Source organism: Netta rufina (genome assembly GCF_964035555.1).
Source record: "Netta rufina genome assembly, chromosome: 7".
NCBI lineage: Eukaryota > Metazoa > Chordata > Aves > Anseriformes > Anatidae > Netta > Netta rufina.
Genome location: NC_140130.1, coordinates 15,523,478 through 15,544,817, shown reverse-complemented (window position 1 = coordinate 15,544,817; position 21,340 = coordinate 15,523,478). Strand labels below are relative to the sequence as shown.

Sequence of the window (21,340 nt, the reverse complement as noted above, 5' to 3'; positions counted from 1 at the left end):
GCTGCCAGGTGCTGGGCTCCCTCGGGTGCTGGTGTGTCAGTGCTGCTGAGAGGGGATGGAGCAGAGGGGATGTAGGTGCTGTGAGCAGCCTTCTGTTAAAGTATTTTCTCTGTTTAAATTGTAATACTATCAGCTATTCAAAGCAAGTGGGGAGGGAGTCAACTCACGGGTCCTAGAACTGGAAGTTCTGGACAGCTAGAACTGGAATCCATCCAGTGAGGTAGTGGTCTTGTAGGGCTGTGTCTAGCTTCATTCAGGTGCTTTCACTTAAGTGTGACTTAGAGGCAGTTGTGAAAATGCCCTGCCACCTTGTTTGGTATCGTAATGGAAGTGGAGTTGGTTGGGGGAAGGAGGAGTTCAGTATTGCACTAATGAAGCTATGCCCCTGTGCAAACAGAAGTTGCAGTGTGGCTCTGACATCTTTTTCAGCTCTGCCAAGTGGTACCTCTCATCTGTTTGCTGGGAGGTTGTGCACAGTTCTCATCTGTTTCAATGTTTCCCTGTTGTCAGACTTGATAGCCATTTTTTTACCCTGTTTTTTTTCCCCTCCCCTTCTGGACACTCCAGAGAAATCCTTGGTAGTTCCTTACAGGGATGGTACGACAAAGGTGCTCCTGCCAGTGAACTTCGGGAATAATGGTTTGAGGAGGCTTTATGGGGAATGTGTGGGGAATACCTTTTGCCCAAAATTGTTTGCATATCTCATTCTTCTTCCACTCTACATCTTCCTTTCCAAGCAGCGGTGGTGTTCTGAAGGACACTGTCAGGAGATTGTGTGAATTCCTATGAGAAGGGCAGACATCTTCATAGAGATCTTGGAGTCCCGTTTCCCCCCATTCCCTATTTAGCTCTGATTACAGGTGACAGAGCAGCTTTTTTCCCCATGAAACACAAGCCTCAGAAAGCAGAAAAGAATGCAGGTCCTCTTGCAAGATACTTCATCCTTCAGTTGTAATGAACAAGATGCAAAAAAAAAAAAAAAAGTAACAAATAAGAATTTATCAGATGTCCTTTAAAAAAAGGACTTTCTTCCATAGCTGTGGGTATTATCTGTTGTTCTTGTGAAGGAGTAGTGTTTGCTTTATTTTGCTTGATTATTGGTTTTTATTAATATTTTGGAGAGAGATTTGAAAGCAGAAGTTTAGAGTGCTTTATTATTTCAAATGATTCTTTTCCCCCAGACCTTAATGCTTTAGGAAATCCTACCTAACAATATCCATTATTCATTTCTCCCTATCATCTGTAAGACAGCGTTTCATAATATGAAGGCATGAGAGATCTCCCAGTTGAGTTTCTGGGAGGGCCATGTTGTTAGGGAGCACTTCCCAACACTTCCCAAATGACTGTATTAACAGTGTATTTGGCTTATAGCTGCTGGTTTTTTCTACTGGCATCTTGTGGGAGCTGTTGCAATGAAGACCTTTGCTGCCTTATTTTTAATGTGGCAAGAGGTATGTGTTAATATATAACAGAGCTATTAATTCTCATCAGTCGTTTCTAGCTCACTTTGAGCAATAAACTACTTTCATCAGTGAATGGCTGTCAAACTTACTGTTCATGTGAATACAGACTCATTAAATTGCAGTATTATAATTAAAAGGTATATAAATCAGTGAAGGCTGTACAGGCTGCCATTGATAGGGGATTTGAAGAGACTTTTCTAGAGCAGTTTGCTGTAACAGCAGAAATCCCTGGATATTTCAGGGTAAGGTGAGTTTTGCTGGCATGTGGGGTGTTGCGTGAAGTTTTACCTGTCTGTCCCGAGAAGAGGAGGGCATATTGCTTCCAATATGAAGGGGATGCTGGAGACACTTGGGTCTTCTTGAGGACATTTCAACTCCGTGGAGTCTTTGATGGGGCAGCAGGGGAGCGGGTTACATTTAGTGACCAGTAGAAGCAGAGCTACAACCTGAGTTTTCCCAGCAGAAAACAACAAAAAAATAACCAACCAAGTAAACAACAACAACAACAAACAGGAAATTGCCATCCCAAAGAACTTACTAAGGAGTAGAGAAATGGTAAGAAACCTTTGTTAATTACCATAAGCTCGTTATTTTTGTGAAATAGCAGCAATGGGTTATCTTAAGATCTTTTCTAAGAGCCAATGCGCTTTGTTATATTGAAATCTTAAAAGCACTTTAAGAGGAATAAACTGTGTAAGCCTATGTCGTAAAGCACTCCTAACTTGTCCTTCAAGGAAAATCCTCTTCAGGATTCATTACTTTTTTTCTCGTTATGCACTTTGTGGTTCTTGCTGAACAAAATCGGTCTGAATTTGCTGGCCACTCAGTACAGATTTCAGTTTAACTCCATGTTTTGTTTGTAAGGAAAACAGTATTTGTTGTGGTAGAAAAGTAGTGGTGGTCCTTTCTGCCTGCTCTCAATTTGCTTGAGGGACCAACTGGAGTTCCAGCTACAACACAGGGGAATCCTGCAAGATGTGTGCAGATTGATTCCCCCACTCCAAAGTCAAGTTTTTGGCCTGCCTTGTGGTCATCAGTTATTAGTCCAGGAGCTGGGCTGTTTTGGGTTTCGATGCGTTATCAGAGAGGTTGACAGGGAGGATTAAAAACATGCTACTGGGAGAATGTTGTTTTTGTCTGTCTTGATACCTGCCTTTCTTTGTGTATGTTTTGAACTACTGATTTGGATTTATTATTTATTAACTTTTTGGCAGGTTGGAAATGTAAATCAGACTATTTTGCTGAAATAGGCAATTTGTGCTTGAACTAAATAGTACTAGATCTATTCCGTATGAGAAATAAAAACACTGTTGTTGTTGTAATCTCAAATAGGAGCATCACCGAGTAAGTTACGTGATCCAGGTTTGTGTTTCTGAAGTTCTGCTTCTGCCGAATATCATTTAAATAGTCTGTCATTAAGAAAGATTAGAATAAGTTGTTGTTTTCGGTTGCTGGGTTCACTTGCCGGGTTCATTTGATTAATATATTCTGGCTTTCAGACTTGGAGCTTTGCTGTGTTTTGAGTAATAAAATTATACAGTTTTTTTGTGCAATATTAATACTTTCCCCTTCCTTTCTCCCCTCTTTCTCTTCCTCTCGTCATGTTTTGTCACTGTCACCTCTCTTCAAGTGTAGATTTATTTCTCATATGAATTGTTGTTTTCTTTGGCAGGAGCTACAAGCAAGTCTGTGTGAAATTATGTAATGTCTGAAAAGTTATGTTCATGATTAATTAGCCTATCATAAAATGATTTTGGCCTGTGTGGAATAACTAGATCATACTTTTTATTTACTTGGCACTGGTAGTAGGCACTCTGGTCACATCCAGTAACTATAGAGTGCTTTGTATTAACTGCTCTGTACACGGCCCGATTTATATTTGGAACACGAAGTGCACCTTTTTATTGGCCAGTTAATGCGAACTTCGCATTCAGGTTCAAATAAACTTTAAAGGAAACTAGCTTGAGCTGCAAGTATGTCTTATTTCTCAAATGGTAGGATTTATAGTTATTTGCTTAAAGCTGAGCACCTTTTAAATGGCACGTTCAAAAAGTTTTTACAAGAAGTGAAAAAAAATGAGGGAATGAGATGTTATATCCGAACTGCACTGACATCAGTGGCATAGCACTGACTGCTGCAGAGTCAGCATCTCATCTAGGATTTTAAGGCTGGAGAAGGCTTTTTGTATAATTTATACTGTAGCTTTGCCTTATTTTTCTCTTTTCTTTCAAGAAATCTATTCACTACAGTTGAATTGTTCCAAAAATACTCCATGGATTTTGGATCTTTCAGATCTTGGCTTGGTTAGCAGGACTTCTTGTTAGTAGTGAAGGCTTTTAGGTTCTATTCTGAGTGTCAGAGTAAGCAAGATCTGCTCTATGAGTAGGGCTATTTAGGATTCTTTACAGACTTTGTTTCTAAAGCAGTCTGGATTTTAGACAAGTAGTGTTCAAAAAATTCCATGCTCTTTAAAAGTTCCGATTTGTATCATTTAATTGATATTTCAGAAATGCTTGCTTTTGCAAAACTGAGGGAGATATTTTGCTTATCCTTAATATTACTTAGTTAAATTACCTTTGCTACTGAAGAATACCACATGTAACTTGTGTTTTTGCTAAGCTGAGGGCCTTCCCTTGCTTAGGAAATTTACCGTTGACTTTTTACAAAAATACTTAAGGCACCAAGGGACAAGAGCTGTAAATAACCCTGATTTAGGGTGGTAAGAAATAAGCTAATCTCCCTGGTTGTGCCTCAAGTACCACTGTCTCCTTGTTCAGACTGTTAAAGGAAATAGTTTTTCTCACATTGACCTACAAGGGTAAATGTGAAATTTAACATTTTTTGACCCTACCATAAAATTTTTGCAGAAGTCTATAGGATCAGAATTTTGTTGTTTATTTTCTGGTGCTGTTAGCTCAACAGCAAGCACCTGAATTAAAAAATTGGCATAGCTGGTTAACTTGGCCCTTGGCCTTGCAGGTTACTGTAGTCCTCAAGGCTGCTCAGCGAGATAGGCAGCAGGGTGGTGTTCTTCATGCTGCTCCTCTTTCCATTGGGTTATCATGCTTTCTCCTGGATGTGAACCAAGTGGCAAGGGCAAATCTGTGCCTAGAAAATACTCTTGTGAAGTGGATTCCTGCAGTATGTTGTACGTGTGTCTGAGTGTTCCTGTCCCAGCTGTGCTCTGCAGTCTTGTGGAGTTAGATCTAAGAAAGGGTTTTGTTGGTCGCACTGCACAAGAAAGCTTGCACTGGAAATACGAAAAAATGGTCAGTGTCCCTTAACTATGAATGAAACTGTAGGTGCAGGTTACTCCATCATTTAATTCTGTTCATGTGTGGAAACGAACAGCACCAGCTCTGTATGAGGTTGAAATAATCCTACCACTGTTGGAGGGAGTTGCTTGGCTTCTGAATGCTGTGAGACTTCATTTCATACCCGGGCAAGCTCCACTAGTACGGTAAGATTGATGTGTTTAGGGTTTTTGTATGCTCTTTACTTCAGCTATGCCATTTTGCTGGAGTGCAAGGTTCTTGCCACCATCTGTAGGCCATCAGTTGCTGTTCTTTAGATAAAGCATAAGCGACTTGAAGAATGGTGTATAAATCCCTCAGAAATCATAGTAAGTGAGCTGCTGGCTCAATGAACGTTGCTACAATCCTTCTGTTATCCTTTTTTTTTCTATTATTATGATGCTACAACATGTAAATGCTCCCTAGTAGCATGGCAGTTCAATGTTATTGTCAGGACAGAGGATGGCCTCTTAGATTTTGTGGGTTTCTGCTTGGTAACTGCAGTCTTTGAGCTGATGTAGTAGGTAGATATAAACCAGGGTTTGAGAGTCTGACTGATTTGTTTCCAGGAGTCATGCAATACAAATTACTGCAATCTTTTTTCATTTTTTTTTCTGCCTGCTTAAACATAATGGTTGAAGCCAAATCTTAAGCCTGTTTCCTTCAAGAGGCTTTCATTTAACTTTATTTAAAAGGCATACTTGGAAGCCTTTCTAAGAAGAGCTGGCCTTCAGTGAACTATTTATCGGTTTTGTTCTGAGCTGTTTACGTAGCAGGACTGGTTAACAGTGGTTTATTATATTCACATGGAGATAATTTTCCCTGTATTTATAAAATGAAACTGTTCTTTTTTATATAATTATAACAGTTTTAATTTGGAGGAAGGGGTGGGGTTGAATTTCTTCTATATTGGCCTTTCCTTATGCACGTAAAGAAGCAGGGACCAGTGGAGCAATGTGCTTCATTTTGTTTGGATTGCCAGCCATTTAAATAACCCTTGGGGATGTACAACTCCTTTGCCCGTTCATTTTTAGTATCCCACTGCTATAGGCTTCTGCAGCTGATCAAGTGAAAAACTGCTGTTCTCTTCGCTCTCGTGTAAAATACACCATATGTACTTTACAGACCTAGCAGACTTTCAATGGCATCGTGTCTTGTAAAGTTAGAAGCCCTGTGAGTGACTTGAACGTCGTGGCTGCTGGAACAAATTGCCTTTCTCCTCTCAGGAATAAAATTCAGTTCCCATTGAGAGGGTGGGGACGGTGGTGGTTAGGCTGTTCTCATTTAATCATTTATTTGTCCAGCTTTCACCCTTTTCAGAAAGGAGGTCAGGAGTGAGCGTATTTTAAATCAAATGACTAAAAGTAGATTTTCAATATTTCTATTGCTCCTTAGCTCACCTAGCTGGGTAATGTGTTAGTGCCATTGTTTTCACCAAATGAAAACCAGTGACTTAGCAACAGCAAAATCAATGGTATACTGGTGTCACTTGTTGCCCGTAGGAATACAGGGGTTTAGGTAATACTTGGGCCTCTATAAGAGAGGTAACTGTCCTAACAATGATGTTATTTGTATTGCATCTGCTCTTAAAATCAGTGTTTCGGCAGAAAAGATGTCAAATTACAGGTGGACCATAACAAAACCTCGTTCTTAAACAAAACAATCAAAAAAAATCAAACACAACATAGCTCTTCTTAAAGCTTGCATTTTCATAATGACATCAGTGGAAGAAATCCAAAGAAATACTTCTCTTGTAATCCCATATCAAGTTCTGGAATGTGCAGCCTTAATCTTGCTTTGGTCCCAGTGCTTTTCCTTTACGTACATCAGACGAAGAGACAGGATATTGCTTGACTTTGTGTGGTAAATGAGCAGCTTCATCTTGGAGTAGAATTGTGTTTTACTTGTATTGTTTAAAACTGCACTTTGCACTATCCCAGTCCCACAAAGCCCTTGCTTCTGTATTTATAGTGCTACTCAGCTCTGGATAGTGCTGACAGTAAACTTGCCCCAAAGAGTAAATGAAATAAAATATGCATATGATCCACTTAATATGCAATTAAACATTTTCCCTGAGCAATTAGCATCAAGACAACTAATAATTATCCCGTGCCACACTGCAAACATATTATGCACATTTATGTTGGATGACTTTGGTAATAAGTTATGAATAAAAATGTGCATATATACAAACATCTGAGTAAACATAGTATTATGCCAACAAAGTGTGTACTTTTTATACGAGAGTTTGTTTAATCTACCTAAAAGCAATGCTTTTTCTCCAATGAATGTCAGAATTGACATTCCTATCGGATCATGGCCTGTGAATCACAGCGTTGCTTACTTGCTTGTGATTACACATGTAGCTTCTTGCTTCATCCTACTTGCATTGCAACAACAGGTAGAGCTTGGAGTTAGGAAATGCAGTTCCATTCCAGCAACTGTAAGTACCCGTGACCCAAAAAAAGGGTCTCCTGAAAACAAAGACCCAAAACCACTAAAAGTTGGGGTTTTATCCAAAGTTTGAACATCTTCTAAATACATGAAGAAAGCAAATACCAAGGAAACAAGGTAGGTGAAGAAAAGGTGAAAATACGAAGTGAGAAGTGAGCAGAATTTGAGTTAAGCTGGGTACTTCGCTGTTCTCAAGCTGACCTCTGAATCAGTACCTAGAGGTGTACTTAAAGGGGTGAGATTCCTTGTAGGATTGCATGCTAATGGTGTGGATAATGTGTAATTTAACTGCTTTCTCATCAGGCACAATGGATGGCGTGGTGGTTGATGGTGTAGCAGATAAATCATGATGATGGTAGGTCAGTGTTGTTAGGCTTACCTGCATCCTTTTGTGACAGATGAAGTGCATGGGGAGCAATGGAAGCGTCTGGAATTGGAAGCGTCTGGGTTCTGTAGCTGCTGAAATGATCACGGGGTCTACCCATATCAAAAGGCCTGGTTTTAGGCTGTCGACAATAGTCCTGTGTGTCCATTAAACCTGGGTTATGGTTGGCCAACCTTACCTCTGCAGGCACAGAGGCTTTAAATAGGTTCTGTTAAAAATGAAAGCTGAGCCTCCAGAGAACTGGAAAATTCATTTCTGGTTTTGAGGTGCGGCTTTGCACCTTTCTCCAGGAGGCTGCTTTGGATATCTGTTGTACAACAGAAGGGCGCTTTTTGAGTTGTTCTGGTGGATGTGTCCTGCCAACAGAACATGAGTGCAGTTTCATTTGTATGAAGTTAAAAGGACCAGGGCAATTAAACAAAGCCCTTTCAGAAAAGGTGAGCACATCTATGGATTTCTGTGGTGTTTTTGGTATGTTTTTGTTTTTAGGCAGGGTTTCTTCTGCCATGCATGTTGAGCAACCTTCAATATGAAGAATATCTTGGATGATTTCTTGAATACTGTTGCAGCAACTTTAGTAAATTGAAGCTTTGGTTTTGTTTCTAACATTTGCATTTTCATATGAAACATGTGAAGCCTGCTTTGAAATAATTTGAAATAGAGTAGAGCTTCGCTTTAATTGCATTTCCCAGGTTGCAAGCAAAAGAGGCTTTTGATGCCTGAAGTTGCATTTTGCTTCCTAAGCAGTAACTACGAGTTCCCCTCTTCTAGGTTGTGTTGTTCTCCGGTTTGGATGAGCAGGAATATTCCTTTCAGTAACTTCTAAACTGTGTTTAGAAGACCACTACTAGCCTATGTTACTTTGTGCATGTCTTCTTCATTACTGTGTTTGTTTACGAAGGCAGAGGTAAGCTTTTTGTCTGTTCAGTTCCATAAGCTGTCGTGGTGACGAGGTCAGTCCTGAGGCACAAGAAGTGATGTGGGAGCTGTGTTAGCATGCTGTCCTGCCAGGTACCCTTGCTTTTTGGTACAGTCTAATGAAATACTCTGGGAGGAAAAAGTAATCTACTAACACAAGTTTGCATTACAGTTTGGCTGTATTTTTCAGGGTGGGGAGTAGGAATCAAGTTTTATGTTTTTATATTTATTGGCTTTAAAAAAAAAAAAAAAGTTGTTTTAGGGATAATACACGGGATTTTTAGCTGAAAAAAAAGCTAGGAGTAACTTGGTTGGCTCTGCACATCTGTCATCTCAGGATCGATGGGGACTGGATAGAGTCCCCACCTGTTTAGGAACTGTAATTTCCTTACAGGCTGATGTAGAGCTCCAGAAAGTGGCGGACTGCTCCCTTGCCTGCTGCCATTTGCAGCAGTTAGGTCCATTTGGATGCGCGTTCAGGAGTTTCCTACAAAAGTTGGATTTCCAGTTCTTAGGATGCCTGAGGAATGCTCCATGAGCGGTGGTCCTCACGTGTGTGCTCTCACCATCTCCTTCACCCATCATGTATCAGTTGCTCCATGTGTGTGCGCAAAGGGAGGGGCAGGGACCTGCAAGAATGGGTTGCAAGCTCTGAATCCTAGTACCACTGTTGCAGTTAAATGCCTTTAGGGGTGTACATCCAGGCAGACACAAAGGCCTTCATGCTTCTCAGTTTTGGGTAATTTAGTTACCTCAGAGTTATGCTGCATATCATAATTTCCATACATCTGTACCCCATGGAAGTATGGGAGAAGGATGTGAGCAGAGGAGAAGCCACTTTGTAATAAGGATATAAGAGATCTATAGCTCAAAAGCAAACATGACTCTGTGTTCTAGCAGTGAATATCCTCTTTTGGGGGAAGAGTAGAAGCTCCAGACTACGGCTTTTCCTCCACATGCTGTTTATGTACGGTTTATTGACTTTAATCTTTAATATAAAAACTTTTTCTTTTCCTTGGAACTGTTCTTACACCGTTTTTTTCATTGTGCTTTCTGAACCTGTAGGTCCTACAGTCACGTTTGTAGCATGGCTAATGTTTTCATGCTTCCGTAGTAACAGCCTGTGTGCATGTTCCTAGTGTCCTTTGAGTTGGTGTGTATTGCCATGTGATGCTTGTATTAGCATGGCACTGTAGAGCTAAATATGGGATTTAGTGGGCAGTTGTCATTAAGAAGTTGATTTTAAAATTAAAGTTTAGCTTACTTTGTAATCCCTACTTCCTGAAACACAGCATTTTTTTCCCTGATGTGTAAAGTGAACTTTTATTTTCTCCCACAGAATGGGTGCAGGAAGGGAATTGGAGCTGAAGGTACTGGTAATGCCTTGCCTTGCTTATGACCGGAGCAACTGTTTCAGTAGTTGAGACTAAAAATTAGTATCTGTCTCTCATTCATTTTTTTGTTTCTCGGTATTAATAATAGTAGTTAAAATGTTTAGAGATGATAATGGTGGTAGTTCTTACTCAAGGACTTCATTTTTTGAAATTAGGATATGATTGTCAAAAAAAAAAAAGACCACCACCACCAACCCAGTTCCAAAATGAAAATGGTTAGCCCTTGAAGGTAAAGAGTGAGATCAAAACAGTGGATCCCTAGTGAAGGTCACAGCAGTTCCCATTTGCCTCTATCCTGGTAACCTTGAAATGACTTGCGCTGTTTCTATTCATGGGATAATAGAGATCTAAAATTGGCGTATTGCATATGGATGTGTCTCCTAGCAAGTTGTCAGATGCTGTTGAGGCCTTTCAGAAAAGGCATTGTGAGAGCTGCAAATAAGGAACTTGAGGCTTTTGGATTGCTGTTGAAACTTATTTTTGGGAAGTATACATGAAACTTCTTAGTTCTCTTAGTGTGCATAACATTTAATGGGACTAGGACTTAAAACCATAATTGTTTATATACAGCCAATGTCTAGCAGTTTTAAACAGATTGTCTGAAATCTTCAGAGTGCTATAGCAATGCAAATAATAATCTACTTGCTTTCAGTGGGATTTATAGTTGTGGGTAACTTCACATACTTGAAAATAAAGACTTTTCAGGACTTAAGATGTGACTTTTGGGGCTGCAGACTGTTAGAACATTGAATGCTCTAAGACTTCCATGGGAATTATAAATTAGAAGAACACGCAAATTCCTCCAGCACATGAACTACTGTAGGGAAAAAAATATTTTGAGATAGACTTTTGAGGCAAACTTATTTTGGCATAAGTTAACCGAAAACCAGCAGAATTTTAGCCGTGGATTAATTTTATGCAGTGGCAAAGCATGTTAGTTTCTCGGAATAGACGGATGTGATTCACTTAAAAACAAGTAAATCACACTTACTGCTTTCATAAAGGACAAACTCAGCTAGCATTAAGACGAAGTTTTCACTTAAGTACAAATGATGCACTAGTTGAACTACGTGCTAACACTGCTGTTACAGTTCCTGGACAAAGAAGGCAGTAAGGAAAGTGGGTCCTTAATGTTTCACAGCTTGTAAAATATTCCAGGTAGTTGCAACTTTTTTTTTTTTTAAATCAATTATAAAACACTTCCTGAGGTCACCAAAACCCATGTTGCTAATTTGGTTTTAGCTTTTATCAGTAGCACAAACTCCCTGGGTATTTTTTTTTTTCTGAAAGTGATCGAAATGATTAAACAATGATCAAAATGTAGATATACATACCTCTGTTAGTGAAAAAGATCTTAAACATTAGTACATGCATGCATAATTACTGTCTACAATGGGTTTGAAACTAGGCCTTTTAAGATAAAGATTGAGTTGTGCAGGAGGAACTCCATTGTGGCATCCAGGCTCCACTAACATCTCTGCTCTGCATGCGAGGCCGTGCCAGTCTGTGGACATGGGGCTGGCATCCTTTGGCCCCGGTGTTCCTTGTGAAGCCCGTGGCCGTTCCTAATTACGGCAGTTATTCCAATAGACTTGGAAACACTGATCTCTGCTCATTAATTCTCCATTCTTCCTGCTCCCCCAGATGTTAAAGTCAGATGATATTTTTTGATTCCTCATGGTGAATGATGTCACTCATGTGTCTTTTCTTGTATTAGGTGGGTGGTTGTTTTGCCTTCCTTTCCTATCCTGTGCCCAATGCAGACGGAGGATAAGCTGTGGTGCTCTCCTCCACCTCACCTGCTGCACTGGCTTGCAGACCTTTCTTCCCACGTCGCTGTGACTTGGTCTGCTGTTGGTGCCTTCCTGCTCTGTGTGGTGGGGTAACAGCTGAGAACTCATCTTCCCCTCTCTCAGGTTGAGGATGTGCACTCAAGTGACACCTTTAACAGCTTTGCACTGCACTCCTGATGAAAGGCAATACCTTTCAGGTTTAACTACCTCGTGCTCTTTGTCCTTTCTCTAGGTATTTAATGGCAGAAGTTGGAATATGGTGTTTGTGAGGGTTGTTTGTATTAGGTGTCATTATTAATAATATTTTTTAGCATAAAAATTTCCTTGTATACACAGCATACCAAACTTCTGTTTGGAGTAAATGAGCTGCAGACCTTATTTTTTTTCCTTGATTTTATTAGTGCCCTTTTTAGGAAGGTGATGATGCATTTATGAGATCAGAGCAAGGGTTTGTGTAGTGCCTAAAGCAGACACTGGCTGGGACCTGCTAAATATTCTGAGGTAGTCTATTTAGGAAGCCAGTGTTTTGAAACATTACCTGCGTGGCTCTTCTGGTTCACACAGGCTTTTATGACACTGTTCTGATCAACTGCAGTGGGTGATTGTTTACAGGAATGATCTTGCCTTTGCATTTCGTGCCTGAAGGGAAGGGGAAATGCATTTAAGACTTCCTATTGTGAATGTTTAAAACAACGCCTGGTTTATTTAACACTTGTGCTGTATTTGTAGCAGGATTAAATAGCTATCACCTACCAAAAGCTAATAATTCATTTGTCATCACCAAGCAATACACTCACAAATTTGGAACAGATTGTGTTTCAGAAACTCAAGTTCTACATTCTAGGTTACAATCCTTTCTTGCTTATTGGAGGAATGTCATGTCACAGTGTGTGCATCACAGGGGTTCTGACCCAAAATTACTGGTGACAGTGAAATTACCATGATATGGCACTGGCTCGTAAGGCTATTTACAGGACAGATGGACTGCAGTAGTTCAAATGTGAAGTTTTTAAAGGGTGGATTGGCTCTGATTGTTGAATGCGTTGTGTTAAAGTATTGTTCAATTTCTAATTGGGAAGGAAAACAATCAGTTGACAGTTGCTGAATTGTTTGTCTGTTGTTTTGTATTAGATTTAAAAACCAAGTTAAAATCTGACTGCCTAGCTGCTTTTTTACAAAGCTTCAGTTTCTGAAGGCAACTGCGTGTTGGCATGGTGTGTGGATTTTCTGCATATTTACCCCTACTGCAATTGTAAATACGCTGTTACTGGAACAGGGCGGCCTTCTAAATTTGGATATACAATTTCTAGTGATCTAGAAAACCAAAACCTTCTGACAGACATGATTTAGCTTGTTCTCCAAGTTCAGTTGGATGAGAAGTTCTCCTCAGCTTATTAGCTCTGTGGAAGAAACAACAGGATGTTACTGGAGAAGCATTGCTCACACCTATATTCAGGGACAGAGCAGACAACAAAACCTTGAAGTTTTGGCAACAAAATCACTAATGTGATTCTGAAAAATGAGATAGGAAAAAGAATAAACTCAGATTGAATAGCAAGAAAAATACTGGTTTATTTAGTGTAAAATGTTACTGCGTTGAATAACCGGAGTAGTGCCTGCTTCCTTACCCGGGATGGGCTGAGGCGGGAGCAGGAGGTTTGTTGCCGTGGCCAAAATCCCGGTCATGGTCCTCAAATCCCACTCACGGTCCTCAGCACCCAGCACATCAACTGCTTGTTTTTGGGAGTTTCTGCCCCTCCCAAATGCTGCTTGGCGGACATCCACCCGTCGCCTGTTTCCCCCTCAGCGTCTCCCATCCCGTACTTAGCCTCTTGCTGCATTCACTGCTCTTCTGCAGCCTTCTCCCAGGCCTCCGTGAGCTGTGTACTTGCCCTTCTGGCACCCATTAATGTGACCCCATGGGTGTGGGAAGATTGCGACAGCGGGTTTGTAGGATTCTGTAATGCACAAGGACTCGAAGGCTTTAGTTTCTTGAATTTCTTCACTGCCAGTTGCTGCAAATCACTGCTGGAAAAGCAAGTATACACTTGTGATTGTTTACCTAAGCGCCTGCCTGCGTGTGCTGTTTTGAAGGGCAGCTCTCACCGAACCCCTCCCAGGGGCTAACCTGGGCCTCCTCAGCTGTGGGGCAGGACTCAGCTGTGTCACGGAGCCTGGCCTCAGCTGGGCATCCCCGGCAAGGCCCTGTCCCATTCTGCAGGTCTCGCGTGGAGAAGTTCTTGCAGGAGAGCTTTGGCAGAGAAGCTCATCTCGGAGTAGAAAGCAGGCTGCTCTTGGATGTTGGGAGATGTATGGGGATCGGATGCTAGTTCCTGGTACAGCCAGTGGCTGGTGGTGATTCCTGCTTTCCCAGCCCATCAGCTGGTTATCACAGCTCCTCTGTTCGGTGCCCATCAGGGAGATCTGGGGCTCCCAGCTGTGCTTGTCAAGGATGCCCTGATTCCCAGGCCAGCCAGCGCACCGTGTCAGTGGTTTGACACTTGTGGCTGCTCCAGCAGCGAATTACTGGCCAGGCGAGTTTCTGTAAGAGATGAAATGGAATTAACCTCGATGTTGACTAACACTTGTGTTACAGAGGATAATGATACTTGATTACTGTGTTTTAGGTGGGAAACTAGTGATTAGGGCTTGAAAAATGATACAGGTAGGAGATGAGCTTCTTTGTTTTATATGCTGACAAAGACTTTTTATGGTTCATCCTAATTGAGTCAGTTGCGGGACAAAAATACCACCAGTATGACTGCAGTGCTGCTTCAGCTATGCAAGTTCAAGTAGCATGAGGCTTTACTTAGTGTGCTGACAGCAACGTCTGTATTAACTAATGTCAGTAGCTCAGAGATCAGACCTAGTAATGTTCACAGTTACTAATGTAAATGGTTCCTAAATATATACAGGAGCCTGTAAGTTTCTTGAAAACCTATGTGTGAAGTGACAGGATTTGCAAGCTCTCTATTACTGCGTTTGGTATGGGAACATCAGTCTTTGTAGCCTTGAACTGCCAACAACCTTTGTCCTTTATTTTACCTTCAGTTAAAAAAAAAAAAAAAGGGGGCGGGGGGGAGAATAAGGGGATTGAAATAGGAAAGTACATGAATGTTGGCTAATGGCCATGTCTTTCCTAAGTCTTGGAAAGATAAATGAGAGTGTGGACCTGGATTTGTTTCATTACATGAATGATATGTGATGTTTTGTAAATAATTTATCAGAGCAAGCATTTCTGAAATGGCTAAAGCACTGTGATATCAAAGGAAAAGAGAACAGTATCATTGCCAAGATGAGGCTTTTGCTGGCTTCCACTTAAATAAATAAATATCTTAAAATTATCTGTGTTAAACATTTCTTTAAGTTAAGAAATGTTCACAAGATGGTGTAAGTGAACGGTTAGATAGCTCTGAACCATTTTCCTACTGCTTTTTATTGAGGTCTGAATGATTACTAAAAATTAGCTTTTTGTTTAGTGCATGTATTTTTTTCAGGTTAATACCGTTTTCATGTAAATACATCTTAAAGTGATAATGATGGGACAGATAATTTTAATCATGATCTCTTACAGGCAAGAATTGTAAGGTGTTTTCCTTTATCTGTAGGTATGTTACTTTAAACTGACAGGTGGAAAACTCTGCGGGTATGAATGTGTCTTCCCCTGTCTGGGAAGGTGCTTGTTATTACTTCGAGTATCCCACTGAAGAAATAGTTGCACCTTGTTTTACTTGTTTCAGACCTGTTTATAGACTCTCTATGCAATTATTACTGATTTACGTATTTGGATGATGCAGGTAACTAGTTTGACTGAAAATCTCTGAGAATTTCCCATTGGGAGAATGGGGAAGTAAATTTGTTTTTGTTTTTGTTTTTTGGCGGAAAGCTGTGTGTCAATTGCAGGTATTGAAAGGTTTGCGTGTTTGTTCTGTTGTGATTGCATGAGATTGTTCCAGCATGATGAGTCCCATCAACTAACAGTTGATCTGCTGAAAGGAGTGTTTTTAACCTAAACTGGTAGCTTCAGAGAGAGGCACAGGGAAGCTATCCATTGGACAGAAGTGGATGAAGTATGTCTTAACATTGACACGCGTACACGTACTCCTTTGGAAAGGAACTATTCAGCTGTAATAAAAACTAGTTTGCGTCTTAATCTTTGAAGTACTATTACAGCTGAACCAATGATTTGTTTTGTGTTCTGGAGTTGAAACAGTATATTTAAGAACAATGTCCTAAAATTATTATTTTTCCTGGATTTTTTAAACACTAATCTCACGTTAGGGATCTTTATATGGGTAAGTACAAAAAGTGGCTAATTACGGGTTAACTTCTGTTTTTGAAACATGTTAAGATAATAAATCTTACTCAAAAGCAAGTAAATTTGTAATTAATACATAATACAACAAAATGACAATTAAAACTGATTCTCTGAACTCAAGTATATGGGAGACAAAAGGCCCCTGAGAAGGGTTTGCCTCTGTTTGTAGTTTTTAGGTAACTTTTTTCTTGCTTAATAAAGCTAACAACGCCTGTTTGTTTTTTTAAATCTAGCCACGAGCTGATCCCATCCCGATATGTAGCTTTTGTTTGGGAACGAAAGAATCAAATCGTGAAAAAAAACCTGAAGAGCTGTTGTCTTGTGCAGACTGTGGCAGCAGTGGTAAGTTGGACGAATTTACAAACATTATAAATATTAATCTATAAATCTGTTTTTAAGTTAGTAAAGTGTTTTCAATGTGAGAATGTCATTCTCTCTTTGGACATAAATTGAGAGTTAATTGAGTGGAAGAGGCAGGTTTTTTAATAAAATTCTGTCAAGCAGCAATCAATGAGTTGTTTGAATTCATTTGTAGGCCCAAAGTGTAGATGTGCTGAGGAAATATATAGGGGAATGGTACTTGCAGAATGCTGGAATGGTGTGATTTTTTTTTTTTGGGGGGGGAGGGGGTCTATACTTTATTTGAAAACTCAGTTTTGCTCTGTGCCTGCAAATGATCATCAGGAATTCTGTACTGATTTGCAGCACTTAAGATGTTGGGGAAGAATGAAAAATAAAGACAACTGTGTAGCAGTCTTTGCTGTTACGTATCTTTGGTATCCAGTTAATTTTCTTGTAAAATTCTTTTGTTACACAAGTGGTAATTTGTATAGTGTTTAAAATAACCTACTCAAGCTGTTAGGAGAAACATCACATTTGTGTTTCACTCAACAGAAAATGTGTGTGGATTTGAGGGGAAAAAGGGAGTTGTAAGAAGAACAAGTCTTTTGGCTAGTAACAGGAAAATCACTGAATCTGGGAAATATTTTACAAGTACAAAGAAGTCTGGCAGTTAATGAGCTAGATGTTTGCTTCCCTGTGAAGTTACATAAATAAAGCAGAACTTTGCCATTTTCTTCAACTTTTTTTTTACACTCCTTTCTTCTTCATATTCTTCAGCTAATGTGAGAATCCAGCTTCCCCTTTGAATGGTTTCCATTACCTTGCAGAAAGTGTTTATAAAAATGGGATGAATTTTTATATCAAGAACTTCTTTGTCAGAATGCATAGGATGGTTTTTGATATTGGATCCTTATTTTCCCCCTTCTAAGAAAGTGACCCTGTTTGATAAAACAGGGCTATACTTCACTGCCTGTTCCCTGAAAGGTGTTTGTGTGGGTGGTGGTAGAACTGATCCAGTAGCAGGTATGGGAACAGGTATGTAGGCAAACCAGAGGCCACCACTTGTCAGACACAATGAAGTGACCATCCACTTACACGTGCCTTGCTGCTGTGCGCTGGAGCTGCTCTTGCTGACCCTGTGCAGCTGATCTGAATGCAAGTGCTTCCAGCAAAGTGATTGTCTGGCTTAATTTTGAAACCATCTGGGTTAATTTTGGAAGCTGTAGCACACTGGTGCTTTGAGCGCTGACGGCACGTGGATGATACCAAGCATGTTCTTGGCTTAGGTTATTGCGGATTCACAGGGGGATTTGGCTATGAAACTCATGAAGACCTTGTTAGAAAAAGCTTTATGGCATATAGCTGGCCTAACTGTCGAGTTTGGGTTGTGAAAATCCTCTGATCAGTTCAGCTATTCTAAAAGAAAATCCCGTGTAAAAAGGGCTTTATATCGGAAGGGGAGTTACTTGACCAGTAGAGCTTGTCACTTGGGTGGACTGCTCTTGTTAGCTGTGTCTTTAAAAGAATTTTTGCCCACGTAAGCTACTGCTACTTAAGGAAGTACTTTCAGCAAAGACTTCTGCAGTGCAGATCATCCCATCCCAGCTCACAGACAAACTAGCACTACTGCTTCTTAAAGGCACAACCTGCAATGTGCTACCCCTTCTTCTGCCCTGGTGCCCGTGGTGGCATGTGAGCTGGACTGAGGAACAAATGTAGTGGAAAGATGGCAAGTTGGATCGGTTCCCTGCTCTGCCATACAACCTTCTGCGTCAGAATGAAAATGAGGGAAGTGCTTTGGTAGTAAATGAGTAGGGTCTGAGTAGGCCATCGCTGCTCTTGAGAAGGATGTAAGTGAAAATATTGTTTCAGTGTCTTTAAATTCGGAGTATATATCTCTCACAATTTTGTAGGTGTGCTGCTGAAGATGGTTAATCTTTTGGTACTGTGATAGCTATATAAGTACTCAAGTAAAAGCAAACCAGTATGGAACAAAAACGCATTTTCAGTTAATCAGGGTATGTTTTTAATTGTGTGCTTCTGAATCCATCACCCTGGACAGATTATTTTTATTCTAACCAGTTTGTTTTCTAGTATATTTAAACGATTAAACAGTGAAATAAGGAAGTGGCTTTACACTGAACCCCTTAGACTTGTTAAATGGCTTTCCATATGGCTTACAGGATTCCTGCACTTTCCAATCTGTGTTCTAGTATTTGGAAGTTTAAATAGGATTTGTGCTTGGTTAGACTGTGGTACGCAAAGTTTACATTAATCAGGTGACCTCAGATAACAGCTCTTCTGTTATGGAGTAATCCATGGTAAGTCTGAGGGCTCTGGAACTGCAGAAGCCTTGACTTTCATGGATCAGCTTCCCTTCGAATTAACACTGATACATTCTCTCTGCCTCATTAAGAGTGAATTATCTTTAATTAGTTCCTCAGATGTATTATATATGAAGAATGAAGTGTTGAGACTGCCAATCAGATTGCTGCATGGTTAAACTTTAGCTACTGATGCCTAACTAAAAGAAAAACCAATTTCAGTGCAGTATATAAATAATAAAACTTCATTCGAGTAGAGGTTATTGTAATTGGATTTGTAATTTTGCACACTGCAGTATGTCTCAAAGCTGGTCTTACTGTATAAGAAACATAAAAGAAAATGCATATTGTGCACAGCAAGCAAATTGTTGTTCAGCTGATCAGAGATTAAATTGCAGTGCCCACTACTGGCACGTCTGCTTTGCCTTAGGTTTTTTGTTTCAGTTGCTTATGGTTCTTCAGGTAATGCTTCTGCATTCTGAAAGCAGAAACTATCTGGGTATTTGCACACCTCTCTAATATCACTCTGATTTTGTGATATAATCTATTTGGGTAGTGAAAATGAAATGCATTGCTGTGTCCCCTTTCACGGGGTGTTTCCTAAGGGAGTAAGATGAGGGATGTCAGATAAGAGAAAACAAATCCTATTACAAAAGCAAACATTGTTCCTTCCTTTTTCCTGCCTTTTTTTCCTTGTTATCTTTTGATTTTGAAAAATCAATAGACTTGAGAACTGGAATCAAACTCTACCTCTGTTTGCACAATCAAGAGGTGCAGAAGCAACTGAAGAGCTGCTGCTGGCAGATTTTTGAACGGGAGAATGAAGTTCGATAAAGAAAGGGGAAAAGTAGAGTTACTGGGAAACTAATAAATACTTAAGAGCAACTAAAAAGCACAAACCAAAACAACAACAACAACAACAAAAAAATACAAGAACAATGGTTGGTTTTATTATTCCAAATAAGTATTATGGTAGGCTGAGAAGGCAGGAGGGTTAGTGAGCAAATGTGGGTAGGGGAAGCTGGAGAGCAAAACATCAAGGTTTTAGTGAGTTCAAGAGAAACAGGGACAGGAGGTGTTTGGAAAGCCACCTGTGGAGGCTGCTTTACTAAGGGAGATCAGGATGTGCCTGAAATATAGGAGCTCACAATGGAGCAGGGGGATGTAGCCTGGAGGCATCTGCAGCCCATGGAGAGCAGGAACAGGCTGTGGTCCAGAGCTGCAGCCCATGGAGAGGAGCCTACACAAGAGCAGGTGATCTGGTGGCAGGCTGCGGGGGACCCACACTGAAGCATCTGTTCCTGCAGGATGGGCCCTGTGGTGTGGACCCCTATTGGAGCAGTTCTTAAGCTGCAGTCTGAGGGAAGCTTCACAGAATCACAGAATTTCTAGGTTGGAAGAGACCTCAAGGTCATCGAGTCCAACCTCCAACCTAACGCTAACAGCCCTCCACTAAACCATATCCCTAAGTTCTACATCTAAACGTCTTTTGAAGACTTCCAGGGATGGTGACTCCACCACTTCCCTGGGCAGCCTGTTCCAATGTCTAACAACCCTTTCAGTGAAGAAATTCTTCCTAACATCTAACCTAAAACTCCCCTGGCTCAACTTAAGCCCATTCCCCCTCGTCCTGTCACCAGGCACGTGGGAGAACAGGCCAACCCCCACCTCGCTACAGCCTCCCTTGAGGTACCTAAAAAGAGCGATAAGGTCACCCCTGAGCCTCCTCTTCTCCAGGCTGAACAAGCCCAGCTCCCTCAGCCGCTCCTCGTAGGACTTGTTCTCCAGGCCCCTCACCAGCTTCGTCGCCCTTCTCTGCACCCGCTCAAGCACCTCGATGTCCTTCTTGTAGCGAGGGGCCCAAAACTGAACACAGTACTCGAGGTGCGGCCTCACCAGAGCTGAGTACAGGGGGACGATCACCTCCCTCGCCCTGCTGGTCACGCTGTTAAAAAAGCTTGTGCTGGATCAATTCAGGAGGGATTGCATCCTGTGAGATATGCCCTGTGCCAGAACAGGGGGAAGAGACCATCCCTGAGGAGGCAGAGGGGAGGTGTTACGGACTGACTGCAACCCCCATTCCCTTCAGCTGCATGGGGGAAGGGTGTACAAGAGAGTAGATGTTGGGGAGAAGGTGTTTTCAGTTTCCTTATAGTTCTCATTGCTCTGGTCTGTGATAAATAGGCATATAATATATATTAATATATAGTGTAATGTTTGTTTTATTGATCTCACTTATACAGAGTCTCTTTTGCTTGTGGCAGCAGTTGGTGTGTGATCTCCCTGTCCTTATCTGAACCCATAAGCTTTTTTCATTGTTTTGTCCTTCTGAGGATGGGGAATGAGAGAGCGGCATGGTGATGCTTGGCTGCCTATTGGTATTGAACTGGTACATAAGGGAATATAGAAATTGTCTTTTACTCTTGATTACTACCATATGTGGGAGGAGGTTGGTTAGTTGGTAAAATTAACTGCTAAGAATCCCGTAGCTAGAAAACCATACTGGATGCCCAAGATAGATGCCTTTCTCCTTGTAAAGTTCACCCTAATTAATAATGCTTTCTACCTAACAAGTTATTGAACACATTTTTCTTTGCAAATTACTTAATAGATTTGTTTCCAACACTTGTATGTCAAAGTTAAAAATAACATGATA

General features: G+C 40.7%; 1 protein-coding gene across 4 annotated transcripts in view; it reads left to right on the top strand.

Moving 5' to 3' along the window:
- The window catches only part of KAT6B (lysine acetyltransferase 6B), a 106,241-nt gene that overhangs the window by 29,515 nt on the left and 55,386 nt on the right, over positions 1-21,340 (top strand). For all 4 annotated transcript variants that reach the window (XM_084290548.1, XM_084290547.1, XM_084290546.1 and 1 more), the window contains exon 2: positions 16,252-16,360. In XM_084290548.1, the coding sequence (XP_084146674.1) occupies positions 16,252-16,360 (109 nt within the window). The remainder of the gene's footprint in view (positions 1-16,251; positions 16,361-21,340) is intronic.